This window comes from Erythrolamprus reginae, chromosome 1, assembly GCF_031021105.1.
Source record: "Erythrolamprus reginae isolate rEryReg1 chromosome 1, rEryReg1.hap1, whole genome shotgun sequence".
NCBI classification, from domain to species: Eukaryota; Metazoa; Chordata; class Lepidosauria; order Squamata; family Dipsadidae; genus Erythrolamprus; species Erythrolamprus reginae.
This window is the reverse complement of record NC_091950.1, coordinates 209,570,406-209,594,946: the sequence shown is the minus strand read 5'-3', so window position 1 is coordinate 209,594,946 and position 24,541 is coordinate 209,570,406. Positions and strand designations below refer to the sequence as shown.

Sequence of the window (24,541 nt, the reverse complement as noted above, 5' to 3'; positions counted from 1 at the left end):
TATTTCCTAGGCTTGTAATTACATCAAATGAAAGAAAAAAACGGTGAGGATCTAACTTTTTTCCTCTAAACATTTTAGGCAATTCTGTCTGGAACTAAATGGTCTTGCAGTTAAACTTCAGGTAACTTTTTTTCATTTTTCTTTAGGCAGTTAAGTGTCTATTAAAAAAGTACTGTATTTTTCGGAGTGTAAAACATACTCTCCCCCACCACCACCACCAAAAGAAGCAACATATGTTGGTTTGTCTATACAGTGATCCCCCGGTTATTGCGTCCCCGACCATTGCGAACAGGGTAATTCGCGATTTTTCAACCCGGAAGTCAAAATACCATCTACGCGCACGCATGCGTAGATGGCAGCGGCTTCCCTGGGTCTTCCCCCTCTTGCTGGCGTCAGCGAGGAGTTTCCCCACCGCCCACGCAAACTCCTCGCTGCCGCTCGCCCGCCCTTCGCCTGCCCACGCCGTTCGCTCCCCCCTCTTGCTGTCGGGAGGGCGAGAAGCCCTCCCCAGCACCCGCTCGCCCGCCCTTCGCCCTGGCGGAGAAATTCCAGCCCCCACCTGGTCCCGCCCGATCCTCCTCCCTGAGGCAGCTCGCCCTCCCATGGCCGCTTCCTCCACCCTCTATTGCAAGCCTCTCTCCTCCCATATTCTGCCCCCCTCCCAGCTTCCAAGCCGCATTCGCCTTCCTCCGCCACCACCAGCATCCAGCTCCCGGCCAAGCAGCCAGGAAAGCCGAGCCGGGCGTGGCGGGGAACATCGGCGCGGGAGGCAGGAGACGGCCGCCGTCACCGCCATACGCGGCTCGGCTTCCCTGGCTGCTGCTCCGGTCGCCCGATCGTCTCCTGCCTCCCGTGCCGATGTTCCCTGCCAAGCCTGGCTTGGATTCCCTGGCTGCTTGGCCGGGGGGGGGGGGGGGGGGCTCGGCCGAAAGGAGCTGGAGACGCAGAGCTGAACACACCCCTTCATCCCCAAAGGCCGGCCTTTTTGTCTGGGAGGGAAGATGACGTGCCGGTGGCACAGGGGCGAGGGGCGGGAGGCAAATCGCTGCGTCTCCAGCCCCTTTTGGCCGAGCCCCCCCCCCCCTCCGGCCAAGCAGCCAGGGAAGCCGAACTGGGCTTGGCGGGGAACATCGGCACGGGAGGCAGCTTCTGCCGGACATGGGCAATGGGCGGGACAGAGAAGCGGGGAGAATCAGGAGGCTCCTTTGGCAGCTGGGGGCTGCCTGGCTTTGTTGTTTTGGCTGCAGCGGGTGCCAGGCAGCCTCCAGCCGCCAAAGGAACCTCCTGATTCTTCCCGCTTCTCTGTCCCGCCCATTGCCCGTGTCCGGCAGAAGCTGCTGCCTTATTGCTCTTTGCCGGCGGGATGCAAAGTGCTGGGGTGGGAGGGTGTCCTGACAGCCCCCCCACCCATATGCTTCGCCTCCCGCCGGGCAAGAGCGCTCGGGTGGCAACTTCTAGATACGGGCGATGGGCGGGACAGAGAAGCGGGGAGAATCAGGAGGTTCCTTTGGCGGCTGGAGGCTGCCTGTCACCCGCTGCAGCCAAAACAACAAAGCAGGGCAGCCCCCAGCTGCCAAAGGAGCCTCCTGATTCTCCCCGCTTCTCTGTCCCGCCCATTGCCCGTATCTAGAAGAAGCTGCCACCCGAGCGCTCTTGCCCGGCAGGAGGTGAAGCATTGGGGTGGGGGGGCTGTCAGGACACTCCCCCACCCCAGCACTTTGCATCCCGCCGGCGAAGAGCAATCAGGTGACGGAAGGCAGCCGCTTGGGCCGAGAGGAGCCGGCCTTGATCCGCCAACGCGCGCTACGATCTTCCGGGCCAGCCAGGCTCAGCGGATCAAGGCCGGCTCCTCTCGGCCCAAGCGGCTGCCTTCCGTCACTGAGCCTGGCTGGCCCGGAAGATCGTAGCGCGCGTTGGCTGCAGCGGCGAGCGATTTCGCCGCCGGTGCAGCCAACGCGCGCTACGATCTTCCGGGCCAGCCAGGCTCAGCGGATCAAGGCCGGCTCCTCTCGGCCCAAGCGGCTGCCTTGATCCGCTGAGCCTGGCTCGCCCGGAAGATCGTAGCGCGCGTTGGAGACAGGCTTTGAGTTTTGGCTGCGGGGCGAGGGAGTTAGGAAAGTCCTACTTCTCCCCCCGCAGCCAAAACTCAAAGCCTGTCTCCTGCTGCCCGGTTTAGCCAGGACACGAGCGGCGAAATGACTTGGAGGAATGGTTTCAGCTTCACATTCCTCCAAGTCATTTCGCCGCTCGTGTCCTGGCTAAACCGGGCAGCAGGAGACAGGCTGTGGGCTGGGAGCCGCAGGCGAAAGGAGCTCGGGCATTGTTCTCCGGACCCCGCCCGCAGCCTGGAGAGGGAAAGGGCCGCCGCGGGGCTGAGCGGGCGGGGTCCGGAGAACAATGCCTGGCGCCGCGCTCCGATGCCCGAGCTCCTTTCGCCTGCGGCTCCCAGCAGCACTTTGAATCCAGCAGGTTCTGCTGGATACGGGCGGTGGGTGGGACGAGCAGCGCGGAAGCCAGGGGCTGTGGCAGCTCGCCCCCCCATCGCCCGTATCCAGCAGAAGCGTCGGGATTCAAAGGGATTCAAGGCTAACTTCTGCGCTTGGCTTGAGGACTCAGCTCGGAAGCTGCACGGGTGTTTTAAAAGGTCTCCGCCGGCATGGGGGGCTTCCTACCACCTCCCGAACCCCCAACTCGGGTTTGGGGGGGTGCTAAGAAGCCCCCCATGCCGGCGGAGACCTTTTAAAACACCTGTGCAGCTTCCGAGCTGAGTCCTCAATCTTCGGCTCCTCGCTAGCGCTGCGGAAGTAAAAATACCATCTGCACATGCGCAGATGGTGTTTGTACTTCCGCAGCGCTACTTCGCGAAAACCCGCTCGTTGCGGGGGTTCCTGGAACGGAACCCTCGCAACGAGCGGGGGATCACTGTACACTGAATACAGCCATTTTTGCTCTCCTGAAGCCCCAGCACCTCATCCCATTTTTTTGCAAAAAAAAGAAAAGAAAAGAGGAGGGGCCTGATTTTTGCAAAAACGGGGTGCACAGGGGGTTCGGGAGGCCTGCAGAATGCTGCTGGGGGAGGGCAAAAACATCTCAATTTTTGCAAAAAGTGGGCAAAAAAAGGGGACATTTTTGCCTTCCCTCAGCCCCCAGAACCACTCTGCAGCTCTCCCGAACTTTCTGAGTGCCCAATTTTTTTCAAAAACAGGTGAAAAATGGTATGGTTTTTGCAAAAATGGGGGCGTTCTTGCCTTCGCCCAAAAGTATTGCAGGCCTCCCAAACTTTCTGTGTGCCCCATTTTTTTGCAAAAATGGGTGAAAAACAGGGTACAGAGAGGTTTTGGGAGGTCTGCAGAGTGCTCCTGGAAACCAGGGAGGAAAAAGACCCTTTTTTTTCTTACTTACTTCTTCGAAATCCTAATGTGTCTTATAAACCAGTGTGTCTTACAGTCCAAAAAAATGGGAGTTAAAACAGAAGACTCCTAGCATTTTGGTTTTTAATTATATATAATGGTCAGATAAGAAGAATGTTACTTGCACAAAATGTATTTTTCATGTAGGCTCAACAAATATTTATTGTGTAACTATTTTAATAGAGTGAATGCCACCCAGACACATGCACACAGATGACAGCAACTGAACAATGGATTTTTCTTTGTGCGGCCCATAAAACTCCCAAAGAGGTAAGACAGAAAAACAGCAACTGTAATGAATAAAAATGTTTTACTAATTGTGTTACAGTGCTCCAAACGTTACTTTCCTATACTGTATGTTCAGAAACAAAATTCTACACTTTTGTTCATCTTCAGAAGTGTAAATGAGTTGCTATTCTCTACTTATTAGTGACATTCCCTTAATTTCTGATGTGCTTCCATTCCATCCCATTTGAATCAATAATTAGTAAAATGAGAAAATTGTTGGGCGCAATATGCTGACTCTGTAAATTGCTTAGAGAGGGCTGTAAAGCACCATGAAGCAGTATCTAAGTCTAAAGTGCCATTGCTATATGCTTGCAAGTGAGTATTTTCAGAGGACATTGTCTTTTCCTCATGATGTGACACCACATTAAATTTAATAAAAAATACACAATTCAAACCATAATTTGGCATTTAGTGTTATTTATTTTGTTCCCATTCAGATCAACTGAAGAGCACAAGACAATTCCTCATTTTTCCTTATACAGTGGTACCTCAAGATACGAACCCCTCGTCTTACGAACAACTCGTGATACGAACCCGGGGTTCAGAAAAATTTTGCCTCTTCTTACGAACTTTTTTCGAGTTACGAACTGGCGTTCGGAGGCTGCTGGGAAGCCGCACGGCTGTTTTAAAAGGTGACAGCCGGGCGGCGGGGCTTCCCAGCAGCCTCCCGAATGCCGGTTCACAACTCGAAAAAAGTTCGTAAGAAGAGGCAAAATTTTTCTGAACCCCGGGTTCGACTCAGGAGGTTGCTGGGAAGCCCCCCAGCCCGGCTGTCACCTTTTAAAACAGCCGCGCGGCTTCCCAGCTGTCTCCGAACGCCGAACGCGGAAGTTCGGGTTTGGCGTTCGGCTTCGGGAAGCTGCTGGGAAGCCGCGCGGCTGTTTTAAAAGGTGACAGCCGGCCTGGGGGGCTTCCCAGCAACCTCCCAATCTTCCGGGTTCGGGGTTCGGGAGGTTGCTGGGAAGCCCCCCAGGCCGGCTGTCACCTTTTAAAACAGCCGCGCGGCTTCCCAGCAGTCGCCGAACGGCGAACGCGAAAGTTCGGGTTTGGCGTTCGGCTTCGGGAAGCTGCTGGGAAGCCGCGCGGCTGTTTTAAAAGGTGACAGCCGGCCTGGGGGGCTTCCCAGCAACCTCCCGAACCCCGAACCTTTGCTGAACTTCCGGGTTCGGGGTTCGGGAGGTTGCTGGGAAGCCCCCCAGCCCGGCTGTACATTTTAAAATAGCCACGCGGCTTCCCAGCAGTCGCCAAACGCAGTTTTTTTGCGGGGGTTTTTTTGGTTGCCCGGATGAATTGACTTTACATTGTTTCCTATGGGAAACAATGTTTCGTCTTACGAACCTTTCGTCTTACGAACCTCCCCCTGGAACCAATTAGGTTCGTAAGACGAGGTATGACTGTAGTAGTAATATCGCCCAGTGAATTTCATGGCTGTGTGAAGAATTGAATTTGGAAAGGATGATTTTTTTTTTTCATACATTGGTTTTAGATTATTTGAAAGTATTAAAACGTTATCTATACTAAATGCAATACTTTTATTATTTTTTTCATAGTGTCCTGCCATTGACTACACTAGACATACACTGGATGGTGCTGCATGTCTTCTGAATAGCAATAAATATTTCCCCAGCAGGTAAATATTTTCTCAATTATAGAAATCTTATTGTCAATTGAGGATTAGGGGAATATTTAATGCAGCAAAAAATTCTTGTTTTTGCAGGGTTAGTATAAAGGAATCATCTGTAGCCAAGCTAGGATCAGTTTGCCGTAGGATTTACAGAATATTTTCACATGCATATTTTCATCATCGTCAAATATTTGATGAATATGAAGTAAGTGCTTTATTACAAAGAGTATTGTCCTCTAGCTATGTATTTTAGAATATGCTCTATTGAACTACACTGCTTAAAAAAATAAAGGGAACACTTAAACAACACAATATAACTCCAGGTAAATCAAACTTCTGTGAAATCAAACTGTCCATTTAGGAAGCAACACTGACTGACAATCAATTTCACATGCTGTTGTGTACATTCAACTTTGTACAGAACAAAGTATTCACTGAGAATATTTCGTTCATTCAGATCTAGGATGTGTTATTTGAGTGTTCCCTTTATTTTTTTGAGCAGTATATGTGAGGCTTAACTTGTGAATAAATGCCGATAGGATTGGGTTGTAAATGTTTGGAAGGGCAATTTTAACTGGGACAACTGAATACATGGATTTTATTTCTGAGTAAATCTTTAGATTGTGCTCTTATTTAGTACCAGAAATTGTAATGGTGGAATAGCTTTATTGGTCTGCTATTTTTTATATTGGTGTCTTTGGAATGGCTGTTTAGAGTGCATGCCTACTGAGTGTTGCTGCTGTGTTTTATGACAGCATGGTATAATTATTATGGTTTCAAAATGTTCTTCAATTTGAACATAAACTCTAGGGAAGGTATGTGTGTCTTGCAGTTTCTTTATCAAAACCTTATGCATTTAATCTATTTTGATAATCTTATTTACTGTAAAAGCATTTTCATAAAAATTGTGGAAGAAAGGATTGTAAAACCTGAATGTATTTTAATCTTAAAAACTAATAATTTTTGTAAATTTTTGGTTCTTTTTATTATATTTCTTTTGAGTCTTTTTAATGTGACGTTAAACAAATGGGCCAATAGCCGAGTGTATTGAATGATTATAGGAGTGTCCTCTTGGCTGCTTATTTATGGTAAATGTACAAAGTGTTTGTGGTACTGATAGGTTGCAAAAAGTAAAAAGATAGCAATGTGTAATTTGCTCAGAGATGTTGAAAGATTGAAACAAACAAACAAGTGGCTAAAAAAAATTTTTGTCCTTTTTGTTCAATGGAAGTGAGAGTTAGATATGTCAGGAAAAAAACATAAAATTAATTTAGTGGGAAAGAATACATGAGAAGAATATGTGGCTGAAAAGAGTTTAAAAAAATGAAGATAGCTTGAATACTAAGATGAGCAATCAAATATGTATTCAGAAAGTATTTAAGCTGAATCACTGAAAATTTTAAATAACAAAATCATGCAGTTTATGGATTTCATGGAATCAATGGTAGAAAGGAATGAATGGAATTGGGGTAAATTTTCTTCTCTTGTGCCTTTAATATCTTTGTCTTTTATTTCTTCTTGTGGTTTCTATAACATTTGTTTATCTTGAAAAGTATACAGTGCTGTTAAATCTCTTCATTCAGGCTCAGGGGATTGTATTTGGTTAGTGAAATTGAAAGGATCCAAAATCCATTTAAAAATTGGGGTCTTGGAACTACCTCTTCATGTTTTATGGGTGCTGATGTTTTGTGAAAGATAGTGTAAGAAACATTGTAAGAAGACATTTCCACGTTCTGTCATTTATCAGGTAGTTCCTTCTTTTTTAGTTGAAAAGAAATCTTAAAAGTAGCTTTATTGTACATCCTAGAAAACTACAAAAAACAACACAAATCATATTCTATATCCTCCGCCAACATAATGCTCCCAATCAAGGAATTTATGTCCCTGAGTAATTTTAATCTGCATTAACATGTACTTTTCTAATCTGTAACATTTTTTGTATCCTCAGAATGAGACTTTCTTATGTCATCGGTTTACCAAATTTGTGATGAAATATAACTTGATGTCCAAGGATAACCTGATCGTACCAATTTTAGAAGAGGAAGTGCAGAATTCAGTTTCTGGTGAAAGTGAGGCATGAGGAGTATCGGGGACTGAAATGAACACATAATTAACATTGTGTACTGTATATATAATTTTAGAAATCTCAATCATGTATCCTTAGAGCTTTGTTTAGTATACTTTTTGTATGCTGTGTGCGTTGCCTCTTAATATGGGATATGGTTTTAAGTTATTCATGAGCTGTATATTCAATGTGGCACTCATGGTTTTTAAATAAAATTAGAATTATCTGTTTATACTGCCTGTTAATAAATGAATTTACAGTTCTGTAAAATTGCTGCTAAACAATCATTGGATCTTAGTCTTCAAACAATGTTCAGTTTAAACCTGAGCTTTTCATTCTAATGAAGTTGGAACTTCAGCTTTAGTTTGACACTTCAGAAGCTTGCAAGTCCATTTCAGTTGTTTCTAACTTTTGTATTTTATGGAAACAATCCTTATTTAGTTTTGCTTTTGGGTGTATGCATATATAGAACTAACCTGTTATAGTACATGTATATTGAAATATTTGTTACTGCAGTATTAATACCAAATGGTAGGTTTTATTATACTGCCAAAAGTATATTCTAGCGCTTTTGGTTTCTTTCTGGACTTGCCTTGCTGTATCAATGAAGGCTTCTGCATATCCACAAATAATTATATGTCCAATCCCTTTAAGGCAAAGATTCCCTAGCTGAACTTCTCACCAATGGATAAAACAATGTGTGCTTTCTCCTGGCCTACAGTAAAGTTCTCTGTGGCTTATACTTGTGCATATTTATAGTAATTGCTTACAGACTATACCTCGCATTAAACATTTATGTTAACACTACAGCAGATTGTGCCAAAATAATCTTACTCATTTGTAGGACGAGTCCCATGTACTTGGAAAAGTTTTATCCATCATTTGCAAGTGGTTTTTATTGATCCAAATATTGCCGGAATATTATCTGTTTTGTATGCTAGTCATTGAATTCCACAATTATGTTCCCTATCCCACTGTATGTTCCTTACATCTTAAGATTTGCTTTAGCACTAAAGTTCAATAAGAACTTAATGGAGTTTAAACTATTTTGAATGCTGTAGAGCTAAATATTTTTAAAAGACAATTATAATAGGCTTCTATACATTGGATGTACATGATTACAGAAATCTAAAAGCACTAGCACTGTCCAGTCAAATTTGGTATGATGATTTAACTTTTAGGTAATGAAGGCTGATCTTTTCTTATCAAAGATGTCCCTTTATTTTTTGAAATAGGTTTGTTTGCCCTTATGTGGTCAAACTAGTTTATTTCCTACTATTCATAACTTGGTTTCAGAGCACATAATGTTCTTGCCTTAATTGCATATAAGATATTATGAATTGGTCCCATAGAGTATCAAGATTGCTGCTCTAACAGAAAGGGAATCTTTTAAAAAGATACAGTACTTGGATACTTCATAGCAGATGATAGACACTTTGAGTGAAACTGCTAAAGGGATATTCTTGGACGTTGAAAGTTCTTCACTTGACTGACAGATTTGGCTTCTTCAATTGCTTTTATTATCTATTTTGGAATGGTTTTAATGGTCAACAGGGTCATCACATCAGGTGGTTCTTAGCAACAGCAATTATGCCCATGTGTAATTTGATTAGAGCATGTGGTTGAGGAGTTACGTTTCAGGGGTTACAAGATGCAATTGGCATTCTATATTTGAATGTAGCCTCCAGTTAACAGACAAATGTCAGTAAGCACTAATTTTGAGGCTGCAATAAAATCTTAACATATCTCCTTCTTCCAATACATGCCTTTGGTGGTGGTGGTGGAAACTGATTTTGATCTTAATAAATCTGATTTGTCTGCACTATAATCAAAGTTCTGTAAATGGCCTACAATTACATTACATTTCTTAATGCTGTTGACTTGAGTACCTCTAATGTGTGTGCACATGTGCCTGCCTGATACTATAGAACTTCATTAAGCTTAAGTGAACTATTGAATTTGTATGCTAAATATATTGAGGGTTTAACTTACATTCTGCATTATAGGGAAATTGAGCTATGTTTGTCTTTTGAAATACTTTGTAAAAAGTAGAGGTTGCAATTAAAATTTTTCTTTTTCCAAAAAAAATTGGGCTGCAAAATGATGGTTACCTTTGTTAAGAGCATTCCGATGTCAAAAAAATACAGTACTCCACACTTAAGTTCTATGCTCTGATTGTAACATATGAGAGATATGTCTTAATAGCTGGGTGAAATGTTTACTAAACTTTAACCTGAAAGCATGTTAAGTCTTTTGAAAGCAAAGAGTACATTTCTAAAACAAATTTTACACTGGAGTATTAAGGTCGTTTTGAATAATACCAATTCTGAATTGTGAATATTGAAGATATTCAAAATATACTACTGTATGTCATTGAAGCAATGCATAAGACCCAGTATAATTTTCCATGGAGTTAAATGAGCCCCAGGGCACATGTGATTTAATAACCTAAGGCAGTCTAAAGAAAAGACCAAGTAATAACTTTCGTTGCTAGTATAACTTATTAAGTCAATGAATAACCCTCTTGATTCCCACCAATATAGATATTAATAGGTAATTACTATGTCCAATATTTCAGTTCTGGTGCTTGCTACTATAGTCAAAGAGGTAAGATGATTCTGTATGAACAGAACATGTTTATGAACAAGTTTAATTGAAGTTAACTTAAAAGGCTTGAAGATCAGTAGGTTCCAAAGGAAGAACATTTCTAATTTTTATTACATTCAACTTGTAGCAATACTTGTTGAGGTGAAAGCGAATACTTGTAAGAGGGAACATGATTCATCTGGCTATCGGATAACATTTTAAAAATAAAGCTATAATCACCTTTTTATATGGATATTGTATTGAAGAAAATTGAGTTGATTGATCAAAATTGATTTTGACCAGTTTTAAATCATTGCTATATAAGCAGTATTGGCTTCTGGGTGCAATTGAAGTGTTATTAATCTGTCAGACACCCTAAACCCAAGAAAAACATGTTACTTCTGAGTATTCCTCACATATAGGCAGAAATCATGCTAAACTAAAGCAACACTTGCATTACTATAGACAATTTTTACTGTCTTCTGACTAGAGTTCATGCTTTGCTTTGCTGCCTCTTTGGGCTGCATTCTTTCTACATTCCATATCATTTTTAAAGTCCTTTAGAGGTTAGGGATGGGTTACCTAAGAGACTGTCTTCTCTCAATTGCTTTTATGAGTCCAATTTGTTCTGGTAGATTGGGTCTGTTACAGGTCATGTTAGCTAAGGAATGTCAGGTGAAAAGGACCAGGAGACATGCCTTCTCTGCTGTAGTTCTCTATTCTTTCTAGAATATTCAGTCTTCCATCCTTCCAAGTGGGTAAAATGAGGATCCGGATTGTGGGGGCAATATGTTTGTGGGCATAACATGTTGTAAGCTGCCCTGAGTCTAAGGAGAAGGGCAGCATTAAAAAAAATGGAATAAATTAAATAAATAAATAAATAAATATTCTCCCTTTACAGATCAGAATGACCCGAACGAACCTCTTGGGTTTTTGTAAGGCCGTGTAGAGTTGCTTGTGTGCTTGGGTCTGCAACGTCAAGTGAATTAAGGGCCCCATTTCTTGGCTGCATTATCAACCATGATAATAGTTCTACTCAGCAACCATGTATATTTATTTTGTATTTTTTTTAAGCCTCCTCAAATCACTCATATTAATGGGTGCCTATTGAAATCAAATACAACTAAATAAATACCCAGAATGATTGAAACCTAGTACTGTAATTATGCCCTTATAGACTTAAAGAGTAATTAATCCGTATATTAGAATAATGAAAACAATATATTGTTATCGATTTAGGAATGGTTATAAAGATACTATCTGATTCGTCAGTAAAAGAAGATATTCCTGCAAATAGACAATAGAATAGAATATTTTACTGGCCAAGTGTGATTGGACACACAAGGAATTTGTCTTTATGCATATGCTGTCAGTGTATTTTACTCCATAGTCCAGGTACAAATAAGCAATCAAATCATATTAGGGACCAGTCAATATAAATTGTAAAAGGATACAGTTTCAAAGTTACAATCATACAATCATTAGTGGGAGGAGATGGGTGATGGGAATGATGATAAATAGTGCAGACTTAGTAAATAGTTTTGACAGTGTTGAGGAAATTATTTGTTTAGCAGAGTGGTGATATTCAGGAAAAAACTGTTCTTGTATCTAGTTGTTCTGGTGTGCCGTGCCCTATAGGATCATTTTGAGGGTTGGAGTTGAAGTCGTTTGTGTCCAGGATGTGAGGTGTCTAAATATTTTCACAGCCCTCTTTTTAACTCGTGCAGTATTTTTGTCTTTTTGACTTGTGCAGTTCACCATAGAAGGCAGGTAGCAATTGTTTTTTCTGCAATTCTGATGATCCTCTAAAGTCTGTGTCTGTCTTGTTGGGTTGCAGCGCCAAACCAGACAGTTATAGAGGTCCAGATGACAGACTCAATGATTCCTCTGTATCAGCAGCTCCTTGGGCAGTTTGAGCTTTCTGAGTTGGCGCAGAAAGAACATTCTTTGTTCTAATATCTGTACCTCGGGTGTTGGATAGTGGTGAATATCTGTACCTCGGGTGTAGGATGAAGGTGAAGGTTTGTTCTCTGACGTCTGACCAACCCACAAGTTTGGAAAACGAACTTTCACTCTCGGATTTATAAGCTATTTACTTGGATGGTCTGGTATATAGGAATGTCTTAATTGCTCTACCTTCAGTTTTGTAATTGCCATGCAAAATTTCAATCCCAATCCTAATGTTGGATTTGTGTTACTGTAATGTTTACTTGTGCAGTTTAAGGATAAAATGGAGCAGTATATTTTAAAGCAACATTTGGTCTTTAATGTTCTGACTATGGCAGCTGAGGTTCATGTGGAGGTTTAGATGAATGTTTGGCATAGTGGTACTCTGCCTAAAGCATATGTCCACTAAGGAACATTTTAATCTCCCAATTTAACACAGTTGGAGAGTCAGCGGTAAGCATTTACTGAAAAAAATGGTCTGATACTGGAGTGAGCGGCTAACTCTAGCTATGTTGGACAAATTCCTACTATGTGATTACAGCAGCAGATGGTCAGGCATATAGGAGAGATTGGAATTTGACCACCTGTTTTCAAAGTGGCCCCATTGCAGATGGGAAATAGAGACCACTGTAAATTATTCTCAGATTTAATATCAGGACAGGGATACATGGTCTGCTTTCAATAAAGAAAGTTCCTTGGTTAGGCTATCATTTATTCAGCTTTAATAAAAATAGAATAGAATTTTTTTATTTATTGGCCAAGTGTGATTGGACACACAAGAAATTTGTCTTGGTGCATATGCACTTCATGTACTTAAAAGAAAAGATAAGTTTGTCAAGAAACATAACTTACCACACTTAATTATAGTCCGGGTACAAATAAGCAATCAAATCATTAGGAACCAGTCAATATAAATTGTAAGAATACAAGCAACAAAGTTACAGTCATACAGTTATTAATGGGAGGAGATGGGTGATGGGAACGATGAGAAGATTAATAGTAATGCAAATTAGTAAACAGTTTGACAGTGTTGAGGGAGAGTGATGGTGTTAGAGGAAAAAACTGCTCTTGTGTCTAGTTGTTCCAGTGTGCAGTGCTCCATAACATCGTTTTGAAGATAGGAGTTGAAGCAGTTCGTGTCCAGGATATGAGTTGTTTGTTAATATTTTCACAGCCCTCTTTTTGACTTGTGTAGTACACAGGTCCTCAAAGGAAGGCAGGTTGGTAGCAATTGTTTTTTCTGCAGTTCTGATTATCTTTGAAGTCTGTATTTGTCTTGTTGGGTTGCAGAGCCAAACCAGACAGTTATGGAGATGCAGATGACAGACTCAGTGATTCCTCTATATCAGCAGCTCCTTGGGCAGTTTGAACTTTCTGAGTTGGTGCAGAAAGAACATTCTTTGTTGTGCTTTTTTGATGACGTTTTTGACTTTATGTGTCATTTTAGCTCTTGCGACATGGTCTAATCTAGAAATTTGAATGTCTCTACTATTGATACTGTGTTATCTAGTATTGTAAGAGGTGGACGTATTGGCAGGTTTCTTCTAAAGTCTACCGCCATTTTTATGGTTTTGAGTGTATTCCGTTCCAGAGTGTTCTGATTACCCCACAAGGTTAGTTGTTCAACCTTCCGTCTGTATGCGAATTCACCATTGTCTCGAATGAGTCCAATCACTTGTGTCATCTGCGAACTTCAGTAGTTTAACAGATGGATTGTTACAGATGCAGTCATTGGTATATAGAGAGAAGTGGAGACCCTCTATCCTAATTGTACAGGTATCTGATGTGATTCTGCTTAGCTTTGCCTGCTGCCTCCTATTTGTTAGGAAGCTTATGATCCACTTACAAGTGTGGTCAGGTTCCACTAGCTGGTTCAGTTTAGTTAGAAGAGTGTCTGGAATGATGGTATTGAATGCTGAACTAAAGTCTACAAAGGGGACCTTTGCACAGGTCTTTGGAGATTCAAGATGTTTGTAGGATGTAGTGCAGAGCCCTATTAACAGCATCCTCTGTTGTTCTGTTTGCTCGGTATGCAAATTGCAGGGGGTCTAACAGTGGGTCTCTGATGGTTTTCAAGTGGGACAGGACTAGCCTTTCAAAGGTTTTCATCACTACAGATGTTAGAACATTTGAAGCAAGAAGGAACATAGCACATAGCAGAAGTAATTTTAAAATCATGTTCAGTGGTAAAGGTGCTGATAGGTAATGCCTAGAGCACAAAGAACTCATGTAATTTTCTTCCCTGGTGTACATCTAAGGAAAAATCCTCAAGCGAGGATTCATACAGACAAAATACCCCCATTTATATAGCAGTAGTTAAATTCCCTTTCTTTCTGCCTGCTCTGATCATTTTTCCTTCCCCAGATTGAAGCAATACATTTAAAATTAATAATTAGCTTTACAAAAGAGCTCTCTCATGCCTTCCCAGGACAGAATCTAAAGGCATTTGGGTAAAGCTTTATTTCTTCAACTTCTCAACAATCTCATCTTACAAAGCACTCTCAGATATTTCAGCAAAAGGTTTTATGATCACAATTCGAAATTTAGTATTTTAAAAACAAAGAATAAAAGTGAAGATCAATAATGACATACTTGTTTAGAAAACATTTTAATTTATTCTTAATCCTTGTTATGTTTACAACGGTATAGTAGTAGCATTGCATCATATTGTCACACTATAGAAAAGGTTACGCTTTGCAATAGGGCAAAAATCAACAGCTCATCTATAGCTGTTTCCAGTTGCTAGAAAGATTGCAAAGAGGGCCACCAGCAGTTTATAGCATTGTTCTAGGAATGTAACATACCAATACAATTGACCTAATGTACAAGTTAATAATTCTATAAATGCAATAGAAATAGTTCCATAGATTCCTCAAAGCAGGTGGCAAAAATGACTCCCAGCATGTACCTGTTTATGAGGAAACACAATTACGCCTATGCATATTAATAAAATATTACATTTTTACATTAAAAATACCTATAGGTTCCTCTTAGTAATTTTCTGGTCACATACAAGTAACTTGAGCGACTCCATCTTCTTGGTCAAACTGTCCTTCCTCCAGTTCTCTAAGCATGCCATCGCTGCTTTTGAATGCAGGGAAGCTTCCATACTGCGCAGATTCATCCTTGGGCCAACACTCTGGAGAAGGTGCTATATGGAATTCCTCTGTAGGTGGCATGTGTTGGACAAGCTGAGAAGCAGCTGTGTCTGATCCAATGTTTCCACTTCTTATGTTCAACTTTTCTTCTCCAAATTGCTTAGTAGTTTTTTTCTGAAATAAAAAAGAACCTAATTTATAGTTGATGTAGTCAGGGATCATTCTGAATATGTGCTGGGGTTTTAGAATGGCTGGTTGAAAGTCGAATTTACATTTTTTTCCCAAAACAGTAGCTGTTTTTACAAAGCAAGCTTTGACATCTATTGTGCATTTCTACAACCAAATCCAATTATGAAATGTAGTTCCTTATCCCCTGTCTTCAATAATTATGTATAGCAAGTACAGAGCCCTGCCAAGTTCCCAGGAGATTGAAAAGATTTTAGATGTTGAATAGAGAGGATTCTGCCAATGTCTGCACAGCATTCCTATCCTATAGTTGGAATAAACAGGCTATAAATCTGGCACTTCAGCATAGAACCCCAAGGGTTGCTGGAGCCTTAACCTAGTCCTGTTTTGTATACATTAAACAATGCTTGTTCTTAGGGGATTTTTAAATAAAACTCTAAATTAAGCTTCCAGTGTTAGTATGTAGTGTAAATATTCTTTCATAGTGAGCTTGATTCCTAGTAACTTCATATCTATTTTATTACCAAACTTACAGTGTTTTGTGGGATGTTCTTCAACTTCTCTGTTTAGGAGACAGCCTGGGGTTCCCTAGTAATCTCCCGTCCCTTCCAAATATAAATCAGAGTTGATGCTATTTAGGTCTGATCCAACACAAGATTGGCTAGGTCATGCTACTTCCTCAGCTACTGCTGTACAAGATTTTCAAACAATTTTCTTGCTTGCTCCTTATTTTAGCAAATGCCTTTCCCCCTAAAATAAAGCTAAAATAAAGTCTGAATTGGAAAATGTCTTTGAATTGCATATCACACCTGTGATTTATAATTAAACAGCATAATTATACACAGACAGATATTTTAAAGAGCAAAACAGCAACTTCAATTATGTTTGTACCCTCAAAACAATTTGAATCTAAAACGATAAATTAAAAGTTTAATGCATCCAAACAGGTATACACTTACATTGTTCAGTTAAAATGTTATGGATTTTTTTTTAACCTTCAGGGGGAAAGTTGGTTCCATAGAGCCGGGGTAGCCACAGAGAAGGCCTTCCCCCGCGGTCCCGCTAACCTGCATTACTTAGTCGACGGGACCCGGAGAAGGCCAACTCTGTGAGCTCTTATTGGTCTCTGGTAGGTATGCGGCAGGAGATGGTCCCGTAAATAGTCTGGCCCTGAGCCATGTAGGGCTTTATAGGTAATAATCAACACCTTGAATTGTGCCCGGAGACTAATAGGAAGCCAGTGCAACTCGCGGAGCAAAGGTATTATATGGGTGCACAGAGGTACACCCATAACAGCTCTCGCAGCTGCATTCTGGACTATTTGCAGTCTCCAAAAACTTTTCAGGGGTAGCCCCATGTAGAGCACATTGCAATAATCAAGGCGGGAGGTGATGAGAGCCTGAGTGACTGCGGAGACCTTCCTGGTCCAAGTAGGGCTGCAACTGGTGTACCAGACAAACCTGGGCGAAGGTCCCCCTGGCCACAGCTGAAATGTGATGATCAAAACTCAGCTGTGGGTCCAGGAGGACACCAAAGTTGCGCACCCTATCTGAGGGGGACAAAATCTTCCCCCCAGAACAATGTACGGACAGATCGAAAAGTCCTTAGGAGGGAATGCCCACAGCCGCTTGGTCTTGTCTGGGTTGAGTCTGAGCCTGTAGGTACTGAGCTTCCAGGTACTGGCATATCATATCCACCACTTCACTAAATCGGCATGGGGCGGAGATGTATAACCGGGTATCATCAGTATACTGATGATACTTCACCCCATGCCATGGGATGATCCCGCCCAGTAGCTTCATGTAGTTATTAAATAGCAATTTAATAGCAGTTTTTTGATCAAATGTTTTTAATGGTCCTTCTTTAATCTTCTGTTGCTCTCATAATACAGTTAATTCAGTGATATTTCTGTATAATATTTCTGTAAAAAAAGCTTAGAAACTAATACATTAAATGAGTAGTACAATATTATAGATTTATAAACTTGTTTTAATCAAGTAGAGTTATTTTTTTACAGTGGTTGCTGTATGCTTAGTGTATTATATTTTTTTAAAGTCCAAATATTTTAAAGTTTAGTCTCAGCACAATTAATTGAGACAATTGCAATGCGATATTGCTCAGCAATTTAAATCTTACCCTGTTTTCCCCAAAATAAGACATCTAATAATAAGGCCAAGCACTTATTTCAGGGTGCAAAAAGCTTTAAGACAGGGTCCTATTTTTCAAGAAAACACAGTAGTCTGTTTAGAAACATAGTGGTACAGAGGTTAGAATTAAGTATTACAGGCAAACTGCATTCCATTGACAGGATGTCAATCCTGACTGCCTCAAGGTTGATTCAACCTTCCATTCTTTTGATGTCATAAAATGAGGGTCCACATTGCTGGGGCCAATGTGCTGACATTGTAAACTGCTAGAGAGTGCTGTAAAATACTATGAAACATATCTAAGTGCTGTTGCTATTGCTGTAAAAAGTACTTTACAAAGAAATACTTAATTGAGACATTCTAGGAATACTATTTAATATCTACATGAAACCGCTGGGTGAGATCATCCAGGGGTATGGAGTGAGGTATCATCAGTACGGCGATGATACCCAGCTGTACATCTCCACTCCATGTCCTGTCAACAAAGCAGTGGAAGTGATGTGTCGGTGCCTGGAGGCTGTTAGGTTCTGGATGGGTGTCAATAGACTCAAACTCAACCCTGATAAGATGGAGTGGCTGTGGGTTTTGCCTCCCAGGGACAATTCCATCTGTTCGTCCATAACCTTTGGGGGGGATTATTGACCCCGTCAGAGAGGGTCCGCAACTTGGGCGTCCTCCTCGATCCACAGCTTACATTACAGAACCATCTTTCAGCTATGGTGAGGGGGGCATTTGCCCAGGTTCCCCTGGTGCACCAATTTGGACTGGGAGTCACTGCTCACAATCACTCATACCCTCATCGCCTCAAGGTTCGACTACTGTAACGCTCTCTACATGGGGATACCTTTGAAGAGTGTTCGGAAACTTCAGATCGTACAGAATGCAGCTGCGAGAGCAATCATGGGCTTCCCTAGTTATGCCCATGTTACACCAACACTCCGCAGTCTGCATTGGTTGCCGATCAGTTTCCGGTCACAATTCGAAGTGTTGGTTATGACCTATAAAGCCCTTCATGGCATCGGACCAGAATATCTCCGGGACCGCCTTCTTCCGCACGAATCCCAGCGACTGGTTAGGTCCCACAGACTTGGCCTTCTCCAGGTCCCATCGACTAAACAATGCCGTCTGGCAGGACCCAGGGGAAGAGCCTCATTTGTGGCGGCCCCGACCCTCTGGAACCAGCTCCCTCTGGAGATTAGAATTGCCCCCACCCTCCTTGCCTTTCGTAAACTCCTTAAAACCCACCTCTGCCGTCAGGCATGGGGGAATTGAGACATCTCCCCCGGCCTATACAGTTTATGCATGGTATGTTTGTGTGTATGTTTTTGCTTTTTAATAAGGGTTTTTTAGTGACATTTAAATTATTAGATTTGTTGTATATTGTTTTATTGTTGTGAGCCGGCCCGAGTCTTCGGAGAGGGGCGGCATACAAATCTAATTATTATTATTATTAATAATAATAATAATAACAACAACAACAACAATAATAATAAAAGTGTCTGAAAATATTTATGTATTTTCTGAAACAATGGATTTAATCTACAAAAATGTGGCATGTGAACTGCCTTCCTGTCCCTTCCATCTGTTTAATTTCCTTCACTCCCACCCCAAGAAATATAATTTTAAAATCAGGAAAAAGAAATGTTTAAAGAGATGTAGGCCTCTTTCATGAAACATGAAATAAACTGCTTTTCTGCCCTTACTTAGCATAATAGCTCACCCTCTTCAGGGGAGCCTTTCAAAAAAAGTTTGAGAAGGGAGGGGGCTGCCCTGGGGAAGTGATCAACTTGTATTTTCTCCCTCCCCCCCAAACACTTTCAGGCTTTAGGCATTTTTAGTTACCATACTTGTTGCCAGGACTGCTTTAGGGAAGAAAAGAGAGAAAATGAATAAAGAAAAAAAATCAATCATTAACAGTCCTTTGTGGCCATTTCCTTTGATCCTTTTCTCTTTCATGACATAAAATAACTGCCAAATCTCAAAATACAAAATTCCAAAAAAGATTTACGGAGGGAGGATCCGATGCAACAGTACAGAGAGAGGACCCAGGAATATGCAGCGAGATGCCTTGTAAGAAAAAAAATGTTAATCAGTTCTTGACCCTTAGGACTCTACACAGAGACCGTGAGGGTAAGCCAGAAATAAAAGAGTTATTAGTTTCACCACATCCTGCTAAAAAAGCTGAATAATGGACAGTATGCATAAGGAAACAGGCAAAAGATCATCCAAGGACATCACTTTGGCAAACTACGCTGAATCTTTCGTTTTCAATGTCCTTTTTATCTCACAAGGAAGTGGATAACAATTTGTCACATAGCTCATCCTAGTAATTGCATAACTCTACACAATGAGCTCTTTATAATGGTGCGGGGAAAAAAGCTGCTTTCAGTACTAATGGAGTTCTTTCAGATATTGTTATTTATATAGGTGTTGCAGCAATAGTGGGTGGCTACCAGTGTGGTAGGCGACGCCGCACCAGTAGCAGCCACCAGATTGCACAATTTGCGTGCGACCACGTGTGCAGAAGCAAAATCGCGCAAGGAGGCGCTTGCACATGTGAGATTTCGGTGCATTTTTGCTTCCTGCGCATGTATGGAAGCAAACACACACTAGGGGCATGTGCACACCTCATGGTCCATGCACAACAGAAGGTAAGAGGAATCCGCCCCGTGTTGCAGACTCCCGAAGCATGCCTAAGAGCTTCATATGGTTTTGCAGGATACATGAGAGTAAGTTAGATTGTATAAGTATATTATACTTAGCAAGTTCAAGGAAGAAAATGAAAGAAAGCACATTCAAGGGAGACAGCTGACCTGTACCACTACACATCCTCTCTGCTTGTGCTAATTAACCCTCTGAATTCTCTGAAACCCCTTTGCCCACATGAACTGTTTGCCGGGGTGCCACAGTTAGAGTGTGTTGTGGTTAGCTCTGCCCCAGCTCCTGCCCCAAGGACTGTGGATGTGGGGGAGACATCCACATGCTGAAGGCCTGTTTTGCCCCGGTGGAATCTACTGATGAAGGCTCCTCTGACCAAGAAGACATGAGTGACAGGGAGGAGGAGAGTGGGGCAGACAGCTCAGAAGGAGATCAATTATCTAGCTCCTCCTTGGATTCAGAACAAGAGTTAATGATACAGCCACGCATGCGGAGAGTGATGCATAGGCAACAACAACTGGGAGATTATTATCAAAGAAAATGAGGCCACCTGTGGTTGGGTGGGGCTGTGGTAATTAGTGAGGCTGCTATAAATAGCAGCCTGTGGGTTTGGCCATTGTGGAGGATTATCTGATCCTTGTGTTTCGTGACTGCTTTACTGACTTTGACCTTTTGTGTGCTGATTTTTCCTCACTTTGAAACTAAACCAGAGCAAAGTGTGTTTCACTTTGTGAAAGAAGAAGGACTGTGAATTGCCTCACAGCTGCAAGCTAAGTATCACAGAACTGATAAGGGACCTGTACAAATTACCAGTTTGTTTGGAGATGAGTGCTCTGTGCTATACCAAAAGAGGGCTTGGTTTAAGTGAATTTTCATTATAAAGAACATTGTTTTGAATTTTCAAACGTGTGTGTATCTGAAATTTGTACCTGTGAATTTTTGGGAGGAGTCTACTAGAGAGCCCGACAGAATGAAATGCAGCACTGCAGGCTATTTCAGCTAACTGCTAGCTGTAGTTCAGCAGTTCAAATCTCACCACTGGCTCAAGGTTGACTCAGTGTTCTATTCTTCCGAGGTGGGTAAAATGAGAATCTAGATCATTGGGGGCAATAGGCTGAGTCTGTAAACTGCTTAGAGAGGGCTGTAAAAGCACTGTGAAGGTGGTATATAAGACTAAATGCTATTGCTATTGCCCCTTTACGTGATAGGCAAGACACAGGAGTGGTTTTTCAGTCAGCAAGCAGAGATTATTTCAGATTGTTATTCTTACCTCAGATATCTGGACAGCTGGGTTCCCCATAGCTGGCCGCTGAAGGAAAACAACTTGCTTAGTGGCTAGATTGCCTTCACTGAAACATTAAAGAAATTGTTTTTAAAATTCTGTCTTTCTCTGGTTTTCTTCATATTCTACAGTATTCACTGGAATTAATGAGGCCGAAACTGGATGATATTAGTGAGGTGCCATATACAACAAACATCCTTGTGCATGTATTTTAACACATTTATTTATATACAGTATTGCTTTTATTTTAGCATCCAGTAAAAGAGACAGTACTTCTTTCAGTCATAACAGATTCAGTCATATGCTATTTCAGCAAAGGAAGAATCTCAGATATGCCATCAAGAGCCTGTTCTTCCTATCTACAAAGAAATTCTGGATACTAAGTCTTGTAGCTTATGATTTTCTTTATATATTGTTCTCAAGCAATCTCCCCCTTACGTTTTTTAAGTCATCCCATCATATTTTAATTTTTCTGGAATAATTGAGAAATAAAATGTCCCATATACATTTTTTTACAGAACATAAACATATAATATTTATGAAATTACTGACTATACTTTTCTAAGCAAATTTTCTCTTAATATTTAAAATAAATGTACTAGCAAAATGTATTCAGAGGCAATGCGTCCTCTAAAATTACCTTATCCTCAGTGCAATTAGCAGCTAGTCATGCTCAAATTTGTTACATCTGTTAATGTAAATAGTACATACAGCTTTTCCTAATGGTAATATGTCCAAGTGATATTTGACCTTGGAATTAATGATCTTGATGAATATTTTATGGCAGCACTTTTGTTTTCATTAACGTATTTTTAAAATTTCATAAATGTGACACATACACATACCTTATTATTACAACAACGGTCTGTCTTGAAAGAGCTTCCTATTAGAGGCCCATGGGATTTAAAATTATGGATTTAGTGGTCCCTGAGGTTCAAAAGGTTGGTGACCCCTGTTCTAAATCACTGTTTGCAGAACAGGAGACTCATTGATCAATTTTCAACAAATTAATCCTGGTGAGAATTTGGTTACACTTACCTTATTATTACAACATCTGTCTGTCTTGAAAGAGCTTCCTTCATTCTAAGTATTGTCAAATCATCTGGACCCACATATTGTGCAAAGAACCAATGCAGTGTGTTTAGTTTGGTTTGGCACACTATGTGAGCTTCATTGTTATTAAGTTCATCCCCAAAAGTTAAATTTGCCTCCAGACATTCCCATTTCCTCATGAACACATAGACAGCTTTTTTGTTGATTTGTTTTTGTTTTGAAGGGGATGTTTTGCTTTTGGCAACAATAGCAAAATGGCTTGTTCAATTGTCTTCCAGGATGATTTTTCATTTAGCCTTGCAGCCCTTGTTTTTCCTGATAGTTTATCAATGCAACTAACCAAATTCTCACCAGGATTAATTTGTTCAAAATTGATCAATGAATCTCCTGTTCTGCAAACAGTGATTTAGAGCAGGAGTCACCAACCTTTTGAACCTTGGGGGCCACTAAATTCATAATTTTAAATCCCGTGGACCTCTAATATGATGTTCCTAAAGACCGGGTGGGCATGACTAGGTGGACTGGATGGGTGGGGCCAACTGGATGCCACTCATGTTGACAGGCACCTTGCCAGCCTTTCCTGCCCATCCCTGCCAGCCACTCCTAGCTTCCCCACCCGGGTTCCTTAGGACCCCAACAGGAAGCAGTTGTTGTAGCTAAGCAGCCATCATGAGAAAGAGTTGGCAAAACAGCTGTCTCAGTTCAAATTGGATCTGATAGAGAAGGAGGCTCAGCAGAAGCACTTCACTGAGGACTAAGAGCATAGGCTTTCCAAGCAGAAGGAAGACCCGCGGCAGTGCAAGGCCAGGTACCAGCGCCTGGTGTTTCAGTGGGCTGAGATGGTCAGCAGTTCCAGGCCATGATGCATCCCACTGGAATAAGGTCCTCTGGCTCTTCCCCACCAGTGGCACTTTGCCCAAAGCCCTGTACCAGGAGGATGAAACAGACCCCAAGTTGGAACTTCTTCCCCACTCACTGACCTGCACAAAAAGACCCTGAAGTCGGAGTCTTTCTGCAGCAACACAAGACCCCTGGTTTAGTGCAATATAAAAAATGCAAATAATTTTTCTGCAGACCATCAAAATGTTGGTGAATGCTAATCTAGAAGATTGGTTTAGTATACAGTGAATGATATTAGCAACAATCAATCATCAGCTTTGTAAACATCATGGGATGTCATTGAGAATGCTCATGGATGACATTAGAAAGACAAGACAAGGGACTTCTCAGTTATATTTCTGCTTTAAAAAAAAAGAGTGAGGTTAAGAATTTCTCTGGAAACAAGTCATCTTTCTATATCCTATTTTATGTTGTGACAGCATAGAATCATCAAAGGCATTAACTCACTGCTAAAACTTTAAAGAAATGCTCCATGCTGAAGGACTGAAGCTGCTTTAAAGAACTTTAAAATAGACCTCACCTTATTAAAATGCTGAACACGATAAATGTCAGGGGATAAATACACAATTGAACTGAATGAAGTTGGGATTGGCCTTGCATTTCAATGAAGGAGGGAAAGAAAGTACATATAAAGGATCTGTTTTATACGTTGAATTTTCTTCTTATATTTTGTCTTAACAAAAGATATAGGTAGACTTGGATCTAAAAATGAGGAAGAAAACACATTGCTGCAACTAGATATTTATTATAGGCTTTGCCTTTTGAATTTGCTATTTGCAGATTATATTTAATGGCATTGGACTTGTTCACCAGTAAGAATTATATTTATACTGATAGTTCTGCTTATTTTCATACTGGAATAACTACAAGAAAAAAATAAATGCAGTGGAAGACTAGATGACACAATGCATCAAATTATATGCTGTTTTGACAGGATATATCACCTTGATTTCTGTTATAGTCAATTACTAAAGATAATATGAACCATATTGATGACAAATTGACAATCATGCTAAAATGTCCAAATCCCAAATGGCAGATCTAAAGACAGAGAAGCATTTGTACTCTTCCATCCATGTCTGACATCTTTCACCTTTCACTGCAAAGGAAATCTTAAATTTCCTCCAGGGTCAGGATTGTGGACAAGAGTTGGGAGAATCTGAGTGCTTTAAAAAAAAGCCTTGCCTCTGAAATAGCCCAATATCCTTTTTCTAAAGCTTTGTTCACTTGGGATTTTCCAATCCTTGAAAGGGTTTTCTGGAAAGTGGTATCCAAGGAATCCTATGGCCCATGTGGT

General features: G+C 41.3%; 2 protein-coding genes across 5 annotated transcripts in view; one reads left to right on the top strand and one right to left on the bottom strand.

Moving 5' to 3' along the window:
- LOC139156471 (MOB-like protein phocein) overlaps positions 1-9,475 on the top strand; it is a 37,303-nt gene extending 27,828 nt beyond the window's left edge. For both annotated transcript variants that reach the window (XM_070732112.1, XM_070732110.1), the window contains 5 exons: positions 79-121; positions 3,594-3,680; positions 5,249-5,328; positions 5,416-5,527; positions 7,271-9,475. In XM_070732112.1, the coding sequence (XP_070588213.1) occupies positions 79-121; positions 3,594-3,680; positions 5,249-5,328; positions 5,416-5,527; positions 7,271-7,402 (454 nt within the window). In that variant the 3' untranslated portion in view covers positions 7,403-9,475. The remainder of the gene's footprint in view (positions 1-78; positions 122-3,593; positions 3,681-5,248; positions 5,329-5,415; positions 5,528-7,270) is intronic.
- Positions 9,476-14,512: 5,037 nt separating this feature from the next.
- RFTN2 (raftlin family member 2) overlaps positions 14,513-24,541 on the bottom strand; it is a 36,031-nt gene continuing 26,002 nt past the window's right edge. For all 3 annotated transcript variants that reach the window (XM_070737695.1, XM_070737714.1, XM_070737704.1), the window contains 2 exons: positions 21,280-21,358; positions 14,513-15,192 (listed from right to left, as the gene is read on the bottom strand). In XM_070737695.1, the coding sequence (XP_070593796.1) occupies positions 14,926-15,192; positions 21,280-21,358 (346 nt within the window). In that variant the 3' untranslated portion in view covers positions 14,513-14,925. The remainder of the gene's footprint in view (positions 15,193-21,279; positions 21,359-24,541) is intronic.